The sequence below is a fragment of the Lissotriton vulgaris genome, chromosome 3_1 (assembly GCF_964263255.1).
Source record: "Lissotriton vulgaris chromosome 3_1, aLisVul1.2, whole genome shotgun sequence".
Classification (NCBI taxonomy): domain Eukaryota; kingdom Metazoa; phylum Chordata; class Amphibia; order Caudata; family Salamandridae; genus Lissotriton; species Lissotriton vulgaris.
This window is the reverse complement of record NC_141689.1, coordinates 127949247-127968302: the sequence shown is the minus strand read 5'-3', so window position 1 is coordinate 127968302 and position 19056 is coordinate 127949247. Positions and strand designations below refer to the sequence as shown.

General features: G+C 44.4%; 2 protein-coding genes across 3 annotated transcripts in view; both read left to right on the top strand.

Annotated features, from left to right (window-relative positions):
• LOC147726071 (epidermal differentiation-specific protein-like) overlaps positions 1-19056 on the top strand; it is a 637522-nt gene that overhangs the window by 267864 nt on the left and 350602 nt on the right. The gene's annotated exons all lie outside the window — the stretch shown is intronic.
• LOC147726072 (epidermal differentiation-specific protein-like) lies at positions 9863-17780 on the top strand. Of its 2 annotated transcripts, none has more exons than XM_086962874.1 (2): positions 9863-10010; positions 16892-17780. In XM_086962874.1, the coding sequence occupies exon 2, from the start codon at positions 16989-16991 to the stop codon at positions 17508-17510; it is 522 nt and encodes a 173-aa protein (XP_086819000.1). In that variant the 5' UTR covers positions 9863-10010; positions 16892-16988; the 3' UTR covers positions 17511-17780. The 2 variants fall into 2 exon arrangements, with proteins under 2 accessions (XP_086819000.1, XP_086819001.1); XM_086962875.1 differs by lacking the exon at positions 9863-10010 and adding an exon at positions 12257-12360.

The window sequence follows — 19056 nt, the reverse complement described above, 5'->3', positions numbered from 1 at the left end:
TAAAATAGATAAAAAAAAGTTCAAACAAGCAAAGGAGGGCAGAGATTTAGAGAGGATACAAAAAGCATGCCCAGAACCATAGCAATGAATGAGAAACAAGATGGCCGCGCCCGTTCACAACCGCGTGGGTAAGTTTGCGCGAGATTTTCCTCGCGATCACACGCGAAATTGTACTAGTGAGCCGCACACTTTGCGAGATTACACATCGCGCCCTGAAACGAAAATACGTCATGCAAACAAGATGGCGGCGCCCGTGAACGACCGTGAGGGTAACTTCGCAACGTTGCGCTACAAGCGGCTCGCTAAAACGCACAAAACCTTGCGAACTAACACGCCGCAAAAAAATTAATCGCAAATTCACACGAATTTGCGGCTTCCGAATTCGATCTTGCGCAAGTTCGCGCCCCGCGAATCCCACGAAATTGCAGAAAAACGAGTTTTGCAAAACAGAAAGCACTCAGCAGGTGCAAAAGTTCAAACTCATCATTAGTAACCATTCCCTGTAGTGCTTCCTGACTGGGGCCCCTCCAGAGTTCAGTTGCTAGTTGCAACAATTCTATGACCCTGCTCTGACCCTCACAGCAGGCTCATAGAATAGCTACAAGTAGGCCACAGAGGTCCTTGAAAAAAAAATAGCACTGCAACAGAAAGCAAATTACAGATAAGGAAGCAGGTGCTAGACTGGAATTTTAAAACAGTGACACATTAATAAATCAACCCCAAATTAATTCATGTCAGTTGAAGCAGGGCAGGTGTGCTTGCTTTTCCCCCCCATAATCTACAGTGATGATGAACCTGAGGGTGGCATTGATGTACCACAGGGTGGCATGGGGAAACAGAGGGTGGCAGTGGTGAAACAGAGGGTGCTGTGAACCTGTGATGATGAACTAGACGTAGAAACAACATAGTTGCGACCGTGGCAAGCCGACAAGTAAGTTCGCAATTGCGAACTGGTACAAAACCCTCGCAAACTGGCAGAAACCCTTGCGAACACCAAAAAAAAAAAAACGCAAATTCGTGAGAATTCGCGGATTTTGCGGATTGCGAGTTCGCAAATTCGCAAATTCGCGAACGCGAGATTCGCACAATTCGGCCATGCTTACATGAAATACTTATCGCAAACGGACAGGAGCATTGCAATGCACGACCCGTAACAGTAAATAAATGAGCATGGCAAGCGGGTGGAACAAGTGAAAACAAGATGGCCGCGCTCATTAGCGACCGCATGGACAAGTTGCCGACACATTTCAAACGCAATCTCGCAAAAAACATTGTGAATAGGCGGGGTAAGCAGTTCCGCGGCTTTGTGATATTTCCGTTTGTTTGCGGAGATTTTTAGTGCTTTCGCAGAGATTTTCATAACGCGATTACGCAAATTCCGTCAACCCCTAATAATTTTTTTCCCTCTGGCATAAACTCAGTAGGCAGAAAGGATGCCTATAAAATATATTTTCTTGGGAGGGTTTCCATGGGAGGGTGCACTAGTGGTGGGGAGCATAGGGAAAACATTTAAAAAATAATTTTGTCCTAATGTCTGTGAAGGAGTTCCTGTTATAAATAACAAAAGACAAGATTTATTAGGATACCAAAAGAGGAAATTGAAGAAGTATGAATAAGGAATGTCTGTTGATTCTTTGTTGGAATGTGAATTGGTTGCGGATTAAAAGAAGGCAGAGAATGATAGGGAAATATTTAAAAGACCAAAACACCCAAATATTTATGCTTCACGAGACGCATCTTCTGAGACAAGAATGCAAGGAATTCTTCTCTAGACAAAGATGGATAGGAAAGTGGATATCAACTGACCAAGCTCATTTTGAGATCAAGCTAATTAGGTAAGAAGCAGATGAGGCTGGGCGTTGGAAAATAGCTGATATTAAAGTACCCCCTGTGACATATACATTAACGTGCTATTGTGGCCCTAATAAAGATGAAGTAATGAATATGTGATGTAACAACACAATCAAAATGATCGCGGTATGTTACATGCAAGTTTTTACAACGCAAGTTGTTACAACGACTTGCGCTGGAGGGCGCTGGACTTAAGAATAGTAAGATTTACTTTTCCAACACCCGTCTACGTACAGTAGGGAAAGTGTTGGAATAGTAAATCTTACTATTCCTTAGGATATAGCGCCATCCAGCGCAAGTCGATGTAACGACTTGCGTTGTAACGGCTGCGTAATGTAAAGGATGTTTCTTGATGTAACACCTCTGACAAAGCTCTTCTCCTACTTGGTTGATTTGTAATCTCTCATTATTCTTGGTGGAGATGTTAATGTCCTATTGAAAAACAACATCATTAGGTCAACAACTAGGACTCAAATTACATCCCCAAAGATGAGGCCATACATATTGGATATGATGGAGAATTTTGATCTAGGCAACGTTTTCCGTAGAGTGCAGGGTAAACGTTGGGGTTATTCCTTTCATAGTAAGAAGAACGGGCATATTTCAAGAGTAGACTACCTGTTCATGGGCAAAAAAGATGTGGAGTTGGTAGTCGGGATGGATCATTTGCCTATACATCTTTCGGATCATGCAGCATTGTTATTAAAAATTGAGGGAAGAGAGATACATACAATCGGTAGGTGGGCAATAAACAGAAGGATTATGTCACAGCCCGAGATAATAGAGAAGGTGCGTTGCAATACTGAGGATTTTTTCTCTTGGAACCAGGGGTCAGCCCCCATGCACATGGTATGGGATACCTATAAGGCATGGTTAAGCGGTACTGTTAAAATGTGTACAGTAAACTGCGCTAGGGAAGAGAAAAAATACATAAAAGAAATAGAGGAGGAGATAGACAAAACTGAGAATCTCTTAAAAGATAACAAAGGCTTGGAAGGAGTAAGAAAAGAGTCTGCAGATAAGCTGGAACGTTTACGTTTGATGTTTAGAACTAAATTGGAGGAGAAAGAAATCCAACAGTAGGTGGTAAGCAGATCTAGGAATATTACACAAGGAGAATGCTGCGGGAAGCTTTTGGCTTGGAAAGCAAGGTTGGACAGAAATCAAAAATGTATAGGGAAGATTCTAGAAGAGGAGACTGGGCTCGAAGTGGAGGAGAGTGAAAAAATCAGAGCTACATTTACTACCTTCTTTTGCATTATTTGATCTCTATGCAGAGCATTTTGCTCAAAGTTTTAGGTTAAAGGAAGAGATTAAATCTGACGACCTCATGGTTTATACCTCGGAAGTAGTATCCACCTTACCACATCTTATGGCAGAAGTGTGGGAATTTAGTAAACTGGCGGGATATGCAGCGAACGAACAAAAAACAGAAGTAACCAAAATGTGGAAAAATAAAATGCGTGGAGGAATTAAGATATCTGGAGATTAAAATAATTAAAGACCTTTCCTAAGGTCTTTAACTATTTAATCCCCAGATAGATATTTTACTAAAAAGATGGCAGAACCTTCCATTTATGTTATGTTATGTTATGTTAAAGTGCATTTATATAGCGCTCGGCTACTCTAAAAGAGTGTCCCGGCGCTTTCCACAGGCAGCTACAGTGTATAATCAACATAACAAGAAAAACAGAACCCAAAAGAGAAGGAAAAAAGCCCACCTAAACAGAATGATTAAAAAGCCAAGTCTTCAAATTCTTCCTGAATTGAAGCAAGTTGGGAGTTTACGGTCTATGGCCAGATTAATTTGGTGAAAATTTCCATCTTGTCAAAATTCACCTATCTCTTTGATAATATTCTGTTGCACTTTGAGAAGAATACACTCCTGAAGCTGCAGGGGAAGGTTTCTTCCTTGATATGGGGTAGCAGAGGAATAAGCCTCTCATGGAAAAGGCTGAGACGGAAAGCGAGAGTAGGAGGCATGGGTCTCCCGAACCTCCTGATTTATTGTTGGACGTTCCGACTTAAAAACAATAGAATGCTTCTACAATGACCCGATGAATCTCTAATAGGGGTTATGTTTAAAACCCTGCTGCTGAGATTATCTGAGGAGGGCTTCTCTTATAAGTATGGGTCTCCAAACTTTTTCAAAAAAGTCTAACTAAAATATCTACAGTCAGCGGCAAGAACGTGGTATAGGATAAGATCGATTCTAGGTGTACCTTATTACCGCAGACTGTCTCCCATATGGAATTCTCCAGGTACTCCAGAATGTTTATTAGATAGCCAAGCAAAACCACTGAAACAGTCAGACGTTAGGCAGTGGGGTCAACTAGTAGATGATGGCCAAAAATTAACTTGGAGCTACTGGTATGACAAGACAAAAGGGGCAATATCTAGATTTTAAATCTACTAGATCAATGCTTGGCTCAAGAGTCAAAATGGGCCAGACAGGGACTCATAACAAATGGATCTGGAACTTCAGACCACAATGGTAAGGAAAAAAGAGGTGGCATTTTAGTATTAATTCCTCCTGGATGCAGAACTGGCAGAAAGTAAATCACCACATAGTGTATGGGATGGATGCCTGCCGGAAGTGGAGTTGGCAGATTTATGGCAAGCATCCTGTGCTGCACTTTGTTTGGTGGTTAAACCTGCTGCTTTAAAGAAAAACACTTGTTTACCCTGCATAGAATCTATTGGACTCTACAAAAAGCTGGGAAAGATAAAAGGAGACATAGAGTCAAAGTGCAAGCGATGACATGCACATGTTTGCCAACTGTTCAAAATTGGGAGAATTCTGGTCAGCAGTGGGCAAGACCATTTCGCGCTCGGTCGGTGTTAACATAGAGGTAAGCTTGGAGCTGATTATATTTGGGAAATCCCAGCAGGTTAAAGGAAAGCATGATCTGCAAGTAAACTGTCAATATTTGATTTATTACTTAATAGTACGAGCGAGAAGAGAAATCTGTCAATTCCGATCCCCCTTCTTGGCAGAGTTGGAAGAACTCTGCTGGTTTTTTCAAGGAAATGGATAAAAATAGATTTTGGAATTTGCTAAAATACAGAATGACTTTTCTGTCCAATGATTACACCCTCTCAAGTCAGCAACTGGGAGGGCATTGCAAAGTTCGAAACAACCCAGTAAATCTGATTGATCTGTAGCCGATTTGGGGCACTCACGCAGGGCGCATAGACCAGTGCTAATCAGCGGTGACACAACGAAAAAAAAAGGACACCATCAGAATGAAGATGAAGAAACGCAAGAATGAAAACAACTAGAGAGCACTCCTTCTCCTTTTATGCACAAGCCTTAGAAACAACTCTATGTTTCTAACAGGTCTGTCCCAAGCGTGCTTCACTTTAGGAAAGAGATGAAACCACACCTTGATATATAACACAATATCACAATGAAGCCTTGCTTTAGCTAAAATTACTCATTTACCATTTCTTTGTCTTTGTCTTTGACAGAGCGCTCCGCTGCCTTATATATAAATACCACAGACATACATACATATATGGTAATTCATGCCACTACATGTTAGGTTAGGTGACTGCGTGTTATGTTTTGCCATTTAATGGCTTGCTAAGCTATGATGTGATCACGGCTGCCTCTCTCTCACTTTTGCCAACCTCTGAGATACCAGACAAGGAAGAAAAGCAGGTAATGTACATTTTTCATCTCTTTTGCATGCACCAAACATAATTACGTTTTGCTTTATTCCATGAATAGATTCTGATGGCACTTCTTGTAAATATTTTATAAGAAGGGAAGACAAGACAATAACAGAAAAGTATTCATGTGTGCAGCAAAATAGCATTCTGACTCTAAGGTTTATAAGTTCAGTGCCACCTTGCAGCTAAACTTGTATTAGGCAAAAAGCAAATCCTGAATGTCCCATAGGTTTAAAATGATCAACACAGCAAAAACATGTTGTTTTGTGTCAGCTTGTGTTAGGTGGCAGCCAATGCTGCATCGTGGCCCAGAGCACTAGCTGAGGGTCAGCCTTTCCAGCAGCAGCAAAGCCCTCCCAGGCAAAGAGGACAGACAGCAGGACCAGCACAGGAAGCCCCGTAAAAGATTCTCTAGCCCATGAACCAGATGCGAGCACATAGATCACCATCATTATCAACACAAACGAGTGTTCTGTTATTCAAGGTGATTTTAAATCACACAATGTTATTTCAGAACGCTTCTATGAGAAGGATGTAAGTGGTCCAAAGCTCGGCAGCTAGGCTGATTTACATGCTCCCCAAAACGGAATCAGCCTCCTCTCAGTTGAGGGATCTGCACTGGTTGAGACGAGGATACAATTCAAGGCTCTATGCTTTGTGCACAAAACCAGATCAAGAGCTGGCCCTTGCTATCTACGTAGTCTGGTGAGACTCCATCAACCGGCTCATGCCCAATGATCTAGTGATCTTGCACTGTGCACAGTTCTGAGAGTGAAACTGACCCATATGAGGGGGCGTTCTTCTGCCTATTTGGGCCCCACGCTCTGGAATGAATTGCAGCTTGCTTTGAGAAGGTGTTTTTTATTCTCTGCTTTTCAGAAACAGCCTCATTTATGAAAAGTGACACAAAAGGGGATGATGGACGGAGCGTTTGAGCAAATCAAACACTCACCCTCAGTCAACTGATCTGGGTTTAATCCATCTCCATTCTTTAGCTCACTCAGCCACCCCATTTCAGACATGGCCATATGCAAATCAGTCTGAGCCTGTGCCTCATGGGAACAGTCCAGCCCGAACTGCCAAGCCATGTCTTCCATGGACCGGAAACAAGCATCCTGGGACCGGTTTCGGATTCATAATCCTCATCAGCCAGGCTATCTTGAATTCAGTGGCCAAGTGAGCAAGGGACTCATGTCTGAGCATACCCTGCCACACTTAGGGCGAACAAAGCGATACAAAGGGGGATGATGGACGGAGCGTTTGAGCAAATCAAACACTCACCCCCAGTCAACTGATCTGGATTTAATCCATCACCATTCTTTAGCCCACTCAGTCACCCCATTTCAGACATGGCCATATGCAAATCAGTCTGACCCTGTGCCTCATGGGAACAGTCCAGCCCGAACTGCCAAGCCATGTCTTCCATGGACCGGAAACAAGCATCCTGGGACCGCTTTCGGATTCATAATCCTCATCAGCCAGGCTATCTTGAATCCAGTGGCCAAGTGAGCAAGGGACTCACGTCTGAGCATAACCTGCCACACTTAGGGCGAACAAAGCGAAACAAAAGGGGATGATGGACGTAGCGTTTGAGCAAATCAAACACTCACCCCCAGTCAACTGATCTGGGTTTAATCCATCACCATTCTTTAGCCTACTCAACCACCCTATTTCAGACATGGCAATATGCAAATCAGTCTGACCCTGTGCCTCATGGAAACAGTCCAGCCCGAACTGCCAAGCCATGTCTTCCATGGACCAGAAACAAGCATCCTGGGACCGGTTTCAGATTCATAATCCTCATCAGCCAGGCTATCTTGAATCCAGTGGCCAAGTGAGCAAGGGACTCACGTCTGAGCATACCCTGCCACACTTAGGGCAAACAAAGCGATTTAAAATGGGATGATGGACGGAGCGTTTGAGCAAATCAAACACTCACCCCAGTCAACTGATCTGGGTTTAATCCATCACCATTCTTTAGCCCACTCAGCCACCCCATTTCAGACATGGCCAAATGCAAATCAGTCTGAACCTGTGCCTCATGGGAACAGTCCAGCCCGAACTGCCAAGCCATGTCTTCCATGGACCGGAAACAAGCATCCTGGGACTGGTTTCGGATTCATACTCCTCATCAGCCAGGCTATCTTGAATGCAGTGGCCAAGTGAGCAAGGGACTCACGTCTGAGCATACCCTGCCACACTTAGGGCGAACAAAGCGATACAAAACGGGATGATGGATGGAGCATTTGAGCAAATCAAACACTCACCCCCAGTCAACTGATCTGGGTTTATTCCATCACCGTTCTTTAGCCCACTCAGCCACCCCATTTCAGACATGGCCAAATGCAAATCCGTCTGAACCTGTGCCTCATGGGAACAGTCCAGCCCGAACTGCCAAGCCATGTCTTCCATGGACCGGAAACAAGCATCCTGTGACCGGTTTCGGATTCATAATCCTCATCAGCCAGGCTATCTTGAATCCAGTGGCCAAGTGAGCTAGGGGCTCACGCCTGAGCATACCCTGCCACACTTAGGGCGAACAAAGCGAACAAAGCGATACATTCATGAAAAGTGACGCATAGCTGCGAGAAAACAGCGATGCGTCACTTTTCATTGTGCCCTCCTTGCCACACCTGTGATGCGCCATATTTACAGTAAGACACATCAGTATTTCTGACGTATCTGTAGGTGCAAAAATGACGCATTGCAAGAGTGTGTCTCAAACGTCTCGCAACTCCAGCAATGGGTCATTACACATGGGCAAGTCCCATGTTAAATGTGCCTGTGTCAGTCTTAAGCCTGCCATGAGGCAGGCGTAAGATATTAATGCATTTGTGTCCTAAAATAGGCGTAGTGAAATCTCATAGACTTCACTTCACTGGCAGCGCAAACGTGATGCAAGGGCCATAAATAAGTCCCCTCGTTGTTTTAGAGGCATATTCGGGCTGCACTCTATATGGCTTCAAGAACGGGGACCCCTTTGTTGGTAGCTGTTGTGGTATAAAGCTGAAATAATAATAATATGTTTTCAAGACTATTTTTCCCTCAGTAAGGTCAGTACATGTTCCCCAGGAAAGAAGGATAACTTGTAAAACTTTTACATGACATCTGAAATGGAAAATGCATGTTGACAGCGGAATTAGATAGTGTCTTCATCCCCAAGATCATCGTTTTCAAGGCCAAAGTGAACCCTATTCTTTGTTATTGTTATTACTTCATAGAAGAGAATGTAAAACTTTCTTCAAATAGATAAAAAATAGAAATGATGAAAAGACTGTTTAAGATTAGAAACAAAATCCCGGAGCAGTAACATGACGTCATATGGGCAAAATAGCTCCCGAGGTGCAGACTGATGCGGACTCCTTCCAATATCCATTCATTCTACAGGTCCCCCCTCTGGAGGAACTATCGTCCATTAAAAGCAACTTATGGGCGGGCGTTTCCATGCAAGTAAGCCTCAAAGAAGTGACCGAGTGGAATCTATGAGATTTCACTGCGCCACTTCTAGGATGCAAATGTGTCAATATCCTAAGCGTCCTTCACAGCAGGCGTAATACTGACACAGGACCATTTGCATGGGCTTTACCCATGTGAAAGGACACATTGCTGGATTTGCGTTACTTTTGTGACACACTCCAACAATGCATTACTTTTTCTCCTACAGATACGTCAGAAATACAGAGGTATCAAATGAAATATTAAGTGCACTGAGAAGTGACGCATCGCTGCTTTCAGGCAGTGATGCGTCACCCCTCATACATGAGGCCCGAACTCTACTGCTTATGAGGTTTGGATAAAGAACCTCATCTAATCTTCCTTTGTCACATCCTGCTTGGGAGTATTTACGAAGAGCTGAAACAAATATTCACTAAGCACAGCTTTAAAATAATCCTGACCTGCTAACTTTACCATTAGTTCATCCTCCTAATGAACTATGTATTAATACTGCAAGGTTCATGCTGCAGTACTTAGGCAACGATTATTTGTAAAACGAGTTGTGACAAAATGACTCAGTAAATTCACACTGGAAATGCTGAAATTTAAACACGTATCTACTGCATTTCCCGAAAACCCCAGAAGGAGTCCTTTTATCAACATATCTGTGTTCCAAAGTACATGATAAGGACATTGGCTGTGAACATTTCTTTTGAATAAAGCTTTGCACAATCCTTATCTAAGGAAGATACCTCAGTTTCCCAGAAATGACACAAGATATGTGAGTGGGAATGTGGCCACTCCTCTTCCTCCCACATCTCTGCCATTTCAGAGAGGGCTGAGAGAGTATAAAAGCTCCTGGATGTGGATAAAGAGATATCTGCTGGTTCTCCCAGTGTGACCAAGACTGCCAGTCTGAGAGAGGTCAGCTGTTGCTTCACCTGAGAGTGTCCAGAGACAGCCAGTCCACCCTCAGAGACCAACTCCTGCTTCATCCGAGAGTGCCCAGAGACAGCTAGGACCCCAGCCGGTGACCAAAGACTTTCAGGGTATTGTATTATATAGTCATTGCATTTATATTGCGCTTACTATCCCTGATGAGACGCTGATGTGCTTTACATGGGAAACATCCTTTACAACGCAACTTTTACCACGCAGTGCCTTCACGACACAACTTTTACAACGCAAACCATTACAACGCATTGCGCTAGGGGGCGCTCTAGGATAAGGAATAGGTTTAATTTACTGTCCAACACCTTCCCTACTATCCACGGGGACTGGAGTTAGAATAGTAAATTAAACTATTCACTATCCACGCCCCAAAGCACTATGCGTTGTAATGGTATGCGTTGTAAAAAACGCGTTGTAAAAGCATGCGATGTCAAAGCATGCGTTGTAATTTCATACATCCGCTTTACACCGAGCAGCATGATGCTCTGGAACCAAAGGCTAGTGGTTAATCAAGTGTTACTGGGTTTAATCTAGGGTGCTCAACCAACCATTCAATGCATTCTTTCCAGCTTCTTTGTGGTAAATTCAATTGATAGAAATCAATAGCTCTGTCCGCTCATTATTTGGAAGGGGCAGGCAGATGGTTGGGATGGGCTAGTAGATGAGCTTGAGGTGATTAAGTATTGTCATGTTTCAGGGGTGTGAGTTTCAAAGAAGGAGAGATTGTGTTCTTTAAGATTAGCTGTGGTCCATGTTTTGAAATACAATCATAGAGATTAGGCCTGTTTGGGAAAAAAAGGACAGGCTACATTTAGACATTTCGAAAAGGTCTGTTTCTCTTGCCGGATTTAGAAATATAGAGGATTCTTTTTGAGTAAGCATGCAATTTGAAGATGAAAAACTATAAAAAGAAGCTGCATCATTTGCATATGAATAAGAGGAATTATTGGGTATTTTTGATGAACACTAGGATAACGTAAACAGTCTGTCCACTGTTAGGCTACCAGCAAGGTCCGATGATCAGCTACGGATTGGAAGCAAAATGTAATGGCCGAGCACCTATACCGGGATTTACCAGGAGCTTAGACTGTGCTTAAGGAAGAAGTAACCTCAAGATCAGAGCAATGTGAGATAAATATTTAGGTAAACAATGCACACAGAAAGAAGGAGATTCTCCATATGCTGGAGTGGATGTGTTGTGAAGTTTGGCTCACAGTATTAATCATAAAGGCACAAGATCCTTTTTGGATTCCCCTGGTTGTGGTGTGGCACAAGATGAAGTGTACTGCCTGAATGGTTTGAGGGTGCAAAGCCAGACACTAAAGTGAAGAGGATGGTGAATGGGCTCCCTTTAGAAATTAAAGAAGAATTTCTCAGCAAGAGGGTGCTGATTAAACTTCCTGAAGCACTGCCTTTTGGTAGGTGGTGGGGGGTGAGACTGCTAGCTGTTTGTGAAGGTGAAGGAGACTCTGTGCGTGAGGCTCAGCCTTTTGTCTTTCCTGATCTCAGCGAAATAAAAAGTCTGACATCTCTTAGTGCATACTCTAGGACTCTGATAGTCATTATAATACAAAGCCTTTAGACCTGGTAGGAATGGACATTTACATTCTAGTACAGGTGAGGCGGCTTTGTCAGTCATAAATAAGGTTCAAGTTGTGCAACAAAGAGAAAAAACAAATACAGAGCATGTTATATTATATTGGTTTGTATAGCCCATTAATCATCAGAGAGAGTATCCAGGTGTTTGGGCAGGTGTGTAGGTGTGTTGTCCCCAATGTGCTTATGTGTTTAGCCTCTTGTGGAACTCAAGCAGTGAGGAGGAGACTGATGTATTGAGGCTGTTCGATGTCTTGGGTGCAAAGTAAGAGAATGAGCAACCTCAAGTTTTGTTTTTGAGGATGCAGAGACTGTTGGGAATGAGAGTGAGGCAGAGCGTAGGTGACCGGAGGGTTGGTCGAGGTGTATGCAGCTGTTCAGGAATTCTGGTCCTGTGCTGTGTAGACCTTTGAATTTGTGCACAAGAAGTTTGAATTGGCTCAACTCAGTGATTTTTCCTGAGGTGTGGTTTGATGTGGGTGCAGCTTGGGAGCTCAAGTATGAGTCCTGCAGTGGTGTTATGGATGGTCTGGAGTCGGTAGGAGTTGTTTTGAGAATTCAACATAGAGAGTGTTGCCATAGTCCAGCAAGCTAGTGATGAGTGCTTGCACGACGGTCCATCTGGTGTTTTGAGGCAACATTTGAAGATTTTTCACAGCACGCATAGGAAATGGAAGCAGGAGGTGCATTCTGTGTTGACATATTGAGCTTGTAGTCTAGGATAATCCCTCATTTCTTGCAGGGACTGTGGGTGTTGTTCCTAGCACTAACAGCCACCAGGTGGAGTCCCATGGGGAGGTCTTCTTGCCAAAGGCCAGCACTTCTGTCTTGTCAGAGTTGAGCTGCAAGCAGGTTTGGTTGTATCCAGTCTGTTCCCATGGTCATGCAGTTGGTGAAGTTGGTTCTGGTGGTGATTGTTTTGTCTGTCATGGAGAGGATAAGTTGGGTGTCATTGGTGTGGGAGATGATGGTGATGTCCTGTGATCTGATGATGTTGGCCAGTAGTGTCATGTACATGTTGAAAAGGGTGGGGCTGAGGGAAAATCTCAGTGGGACTCAGCATATCAATTTTCTGGTCTCTGATGTGAAGTGTGGAAACCTGACCCTTTGGTTCTTCCAGTAAGGAAGAAACAGATCCATTTGAGAGTATTCCAATCTCGCGGAGTCTTCTGTTGAGGGTGTTATGGGAGACAGAGTCGTAGGCCAAAGAGTGGGAGAGCAGGATGTGGACTGCTGTTTCTCCTCAGTCCAGGTTGATTTATATGTCGTTGGTGGTCCAATGTGTGCTGTTCCGTGCTGTGGTTCTTTCTGAATCTTTATTGAGTGTTGTCTACAAAAAGGTGACGTTTGAGGTGAGTTGTGAGTTGCTTGTTGGTGGCCTTCTTAATCACTTTGGCTTGGTAGGGAAGCAGGGAAATGGGTCGAAGTTGCTCAGTTGATTCCGGTTGACTGTGTGCTTCTTGAGGAGGAGGTTGATTCCTGCAAGTTCCCATTCATCGGGGAAAGTGGGGATTAGATGGAGATATTATTGATGTGGGTCAATGTTCCCAGTTTGTAGATGTGGTGGGGGCATGGGTCCATTGGGGCCAATGTGGGGATGGCATACACAATTTCTCCTGTGTTGTTTCTGGTGAGGGTTATCCATTAGATCAGGTAGCCATCTTGGGTGGTGGTGGGTAGGTTAGCAATGAGTTCACTGCAAAGTTGCTGTAGAGGTGTGCAAAGTTGCTAATGGTGTACAGTATGGCGTTAATAATGAGATGTTCCAAAGACATTAACCTATGAAATAAAACACTACAGACCTTCATCCTGCCTGGTGCAAAGGTTAACGGAGCAAAATGAGAAGAGTTAGTGAACAGGAGCGCCCAACAACTCATTGTGTTCTACTGTGCCATAGTCTGAGTACAAGTGGGTATCTCTGGTGAGCAAGGTATGGGGACTGCTTTAGTGGCTTTGATTAATGCAATGTGACTGAAAAAAGTGAGGCTCGACAAGTGAACTGGGTTAGAAGGTATAATGTCACCCAGGAGGAAAGGCCGGAGGATACAAGGCATTAAGTGGGGCTGGTAGGGAACAGTGAAACTGTGCTAGCATGTGGGTGTCCCTGTGCTGAGCACAGATTCATCAAAATGCAGGTGGATAGCACGCCATGCCTTCTTTAAAGACAATACAAATGTAGAATTCTTTAACCATAATTGCAAGAACAGGATTCAGCACCCACCAGTCATCATAAGAGCTATTAGAACAATTGGAACAGTACCCTGACTCCATCAATGTTTTTGCTAAAAAGGGTTTCTTTATTCACAATCTTCTAATTCTTTTTTTAAACTTGTATTCTGTGAAGTGCAATGTAGCCAATGCATTTCGCCCCTAAGCAGAGACTTCTTCAGGGCTTGTTGGTTAATTGCACTCTTGTAGACTGGAAATGTCAATAATCTTCGAGTCTCAACGTGATGGCCAATTAATGTGGTGAAATGGATAGCTCTACCAGAGCAACAGATCTATTCTTTCACTTGTGCAGGGAGCCAATTCTATTGCAGCACCTCAACTTGGCTCGTGAAATGTCAAGAAACAATCGATTGTAATGTCAACATCGCATTAAGGTTGCCCCAGTGTTGGTCTCAAGACCTGGGTGTATCAGAGCTCACATATGGCATAATGTGGCAGGAACCCGAATTCAAAGGGGAAAAAAGAAAACGATTAAGAAGATTGTAAAGAAAAAAGACTTTTCGTTTAGAAAAAGAGTTGATGGAGTCTGTACACTATGTCATTCAAATTGTTCTTATATCTCTTGTGGTGTCTGATGGGTGCAGAACAATTTTCTCGCAATTAATTCATGGCGTTTTGCTCCTGGTCTTCCAGAGAAGTGTGGCTCAATGGTTAGAGCGGCAGACCCTGATGCAGAGGTCTAGCCCGGGACCAGGGTTCAATTCCCCGCCTCGGCGGGTCTTGGACATAACATAACATTTTCGTACAAGTGCCTTGAGACCCTTGCGGGTGAGTAGTGCGCTATACAAGTATCAATTTACATTTACATTTACATTTGCATCCCTGCACCACTCTCTTTGTACTTGGATAATCCACTAGTTGATCGTGATACGTGTGATTGTGGTTGCCTCAGTCTCTTATTGAAAATACTTTAACACTTTTTTTCAACTGCATTTCCCAAAGCCTATTATTGTAATTATTAAAAAACACATGTGGCAAATACTCCACCCGATTCCGACAAACGGGTTATGAGAGCCTATGTTGTTGTTATACCGTATGTGACGGTTTTCAAGTAGTCTATGGCCCTTATTACAAATTTAGGGCTTAAACAGAAGAAAGAATAATAGCCTACTGAAAACATCTTTTTAGAAAAATGTGTGTGACCAAACCTATAGTGAAGGGTTTTTAGAGAACCCGCGGAGGTCTTTGACCTGGCAAAAAGCCTTCTCTTGCTTTGGTAGTATTATTGCCTTGAGATTCGTAATGTGCACACCTTTCAGCAAATGAGCAAAGCTGGTCTAAAATCAATCTGTGACATTGGTTTTCCTCACCAATATTTCAGCTATGGCAGTGCTTCAGATGTAGGCTGTGTAGATTAATGTGATCCTTTATGGAGCCACTTTTTGTCAACCAAGAAATTCCTTTCCCACAGCTCTCCACTCTAGCCAGAGTCAATATCAGTGATGGTTTCAGTTGCACCCCCTGTGCCAATCTCCTGGAGCTCTTTCCTGTAGGGACACCAGAGAACGAGGGTGCTTAAGCCTGAGGTAACATGAAAGAGTTGGGGGACTTCTGGTTCCTTCGTAACACTTCAAGGACCCCTCTAGCAACTTCATGGAAGGTGAAAGAAAATGGACGCAAAAGAAACCCGGATATATTCTTTCTGAGGATTCAGCTGCGGTCCTTGCAGGTAACAGAGGTGAGGCCGCGTGAGGGGGGATTTGGAGGGAGGATGCAGAGGGAAAATACATTATTTATTCAATGTTTCCTCTGCATCGTCCCTCCAAATCCCCCCACCCGGCCCTCTGCTGTTACCTGCTCGGACTGAGCCTGGGGGTATAGTGATTTTAGTAAATGTTTGCATCCAAGGAGCAACGGTGGGAGGTCGATCTAATATTGAAGGCTGTCTGTTTTTCGTAAGAGTCTCTAAATTCACCTGAATGTCAAACCACTGCAACATTTCGTTTTTAAGTCATTTTCTTCCTGCTGATGGCTCCACCCTGACATGCAGGGTGGACTGGCCTTTGATTGCACCGGGCATTACCCCGGTGGGTCGGATCCCTTGAAGACAATCTTGAAAGCCAGAGTCACTCTTGGTGCCGTTCTTACTTTCTGCAGCACCCCCGGGTTAACCACAGCAGGCTTCAAGAGAGAGTGAATGAGCAGGAGGTAGAAAGAAAGTGACCGGAGAGGGGAAACAAAGAAGAGAGAGGGAAAAGGAGAGAATGGATGGATACAAGAGAGAAAGAATTAGCAGGAGGAATGGAGGGGGTAGACAGAAAGTCGCCAGAGAGGGGAAATAAAGAAGCGAGAAGAAAACAGAGAGAGTGGACGGATAAAAAAGAGATTGTGCAAGAAGACAAAGAGAGCGCGGCTAGTATGAGGCTGTTTGCCAGGCCTGCTTTGGTTCCCCCAGTCTGAACCTGCTGACCCACAGATCTCCTCCAAGAATACATCCCTAGTAAAGAGGAGGTAACTTGGTGAGATCCTAAGGTTGTAGTTTCTGGAGCCCAGGGACACAGATCCTAATCTCAACCTTTGTTAACAGACTGGAAAAAAGTTTGTTTCCTGCTTTATCATGATTTTATGGTGCGTAATAGGAAAATCCATGCCACCATTTACACATCCAGATGCTGTCTTCACCCCCTTGACACTTCCTGATTCTCTTTTGGTGTAAATCATCCCTCCCCCTCCCCCCAAACACACACATGGCTGTGCTAGAGCTATCTCCTCATTTCTGAGACATTTGAGACTCAATAGAAATGTTCCCTGTACAGCCTCCACTGCTCCCTCCAGTTGGGCCAGCATTGCCCCTAAATCAATGAACAGGAAAAAAATGGGCTGCCGAGAAAAACGTCATTTACAAATATGTATCCAAATCTCTAGTGAAGGGTTTTTCGGGGACCTGTAATGCGTTTCCTCCAGGCAAAAGCCCTTCACCTGCTTGGCCGGGTCTTCTCATTGGTAATAAGCGCACATTTGTTTTAGCAAATGAACAAAGCAGAATTTAAAATGAATCGCTGAAATGAATGTCCTCATCATTATTTCAGCTATGCCAGAGCTTCAGATTTCGTGTGTGCAGATTAACACGATCCTTCATGAGGAGACAAGCTTGTGTCAATCACACGTCGACTGTCATTTCATATTAACCAGATGCACTTTTTCACCATTACAGGACACCCTGAGAGGCCAGCCGCTGCTTCACCTGAGAGACCCTCACAGCGCCTAGCACCAGAGTCGGCTGACGTTAAGCGCTTACAGAAAGATCCACCATGACCACCGTCAACTTCTTCGCTGAGGAGGGCTGCCAGGGCCCATCTTCTGTGGATGTCACACAAGACCTCTCAGATTTGTCGTCAATTGGATTCCTGAATCGGGTCAAGTCCATGAAAGTGAGCGGCGACCCCTGCGTCGTCTTTACAGAGAAGGGCTTCAAGGGGGAGTTTGCGCTCTTCCGGGAGGGGGATCATGACGCTGTGGGAGGATTTTCCAGAAATATCTCCTCAGTGCGGGTGGTGCAGGGGGGGCTGGGAGATCCAGAAATCACCATCTATGAGAAAGCCAAGAGATCGGGAAAAAGCATCACCCTAAAATCGGCTACCCCACACCTGGCTGATTATGGAATGAATAACAAACTCTCTTGTCACCAAGTTAAGAAGGGAGCCTGGCGCATCTACCAGGAGGAAGACTACGAGGGCGCCTGCATCGTGGCGCTGGCTGATGACTACGTGGAGGACTATCGCAGCATCGGCTTTAACGACACAGCCAGCTCCCTGAAGCCGTACAAAAAGTGAGCAAAGTTTATCGAGATAAGAGTATCGAGGGCGGGCCCTGATTGGCCAGCTCCCTCGTGTCTGTCATTCACTCTGCTTCACACACCCCACATGACAGGAGAGACATTAATCAGCATATCTCTTCCACTGATTCCAGAATTCTAATGTAGCTTTTTTCCCAATCTCGCTCTCTTCATCTATTTACCTGAACAGCTGTACAAGGCGTAAATGCCTCTGCTTCGCCTGTTTCAATCCTCTGCATGAAATAAAGCAGCATTCACAAAAATCTACCTCTGATGGTGTCTGTGTGGTCTGTAGGCCTGTCTCCTGCACTGCTGCCCTCTGCAGAAAGAGGTGTGTTTTAATGTACACTGAAACTGTGCTGTCTCTGTCTGGTGCCCCAGCCTACCTGACTGGGGGGGAAATGGGGAAGGCAGGCATCAAAACTTAGCTACAGCTGCGTCCTCCAAGGGAAGGTGCATTCTTAGCGCGGCCATTAGGGAGTTCCCCGAAAGAATACAACGACCACCACCAGCCTAATGTAGGTTGTAGTCCTTTCTGTGTTGTATGAGAGAGGTCTGTGGAATAATGATGGAGGGAGGTAGAATAGACACACACATCTACACTCCCACACACCCCCAACACACACACCTGCACACACACGCACACACGCACGCACACACACACACACACACACACATCCAAACCCAAACCTAACACAAATGCAAACACTTTATGAGTAACTCCCAAAGTTTATTTACGAGGTGACGACATGGCTGCAGTGCCCCCTTTTTCCTCCCTCCTCCTCCTTCCCTTCACATTTTGTCCAATCCCTCCAGCAGGCTCACTGAATGTGGTTGCATTACATCCACAGAACATCAACACACAAAGAACTAGTGCATATGAGGTGCATACATTTATTACCCGGACTGTCTAAGCCACACAAGCTCTTCACAATTCTTAAGACAAAGCCTTTGAATGTACTCAGTGCACATAGCTCCTGATCAGGACACACAGTCGCCTCACACACCCCTTTCTATACACGCCAAGCTCTCCCTTTTTAAGTAGAACTAAGGCCCACATTCTACCACTTCCAGGCTACACTCGCCTGATGGACTCATCACATCCAGCGCAGGTGTACAGAGCGCAGGACATGAGCCCTAAAGACATTGGGCATATTTACATGACAATAGCCCAGTGTGGTGCCACAAGCAATTTCACTGCCCTGATCTGCGTCATTTTCAAAACACAGGGATGCGCTGTATTACCAAGTATATGGCATATCCCTGTGCTCACCCCTGCACCGGCAATACAAAAGCTGCCTAGCACTAATGCGGGCACCCTTGCACCATGGCGAAAGAGTGCCTGCAATGCAGGGATGATTTTATTTGTGCAGGAAGGGACACCTACCTGCACAACAAAATAATTACTGGTGTTTTGCTCCTTCTATGTGTGCAGAAGAATGCAGCGCACGTAGAAAGAGCAAACAACAAGGAGAAATGAAGTATTTCTCTACTTTCGCCACTCAAATTCCTCCTTTTGAAAGGAGTTTGTTTTGGCGCTGCCT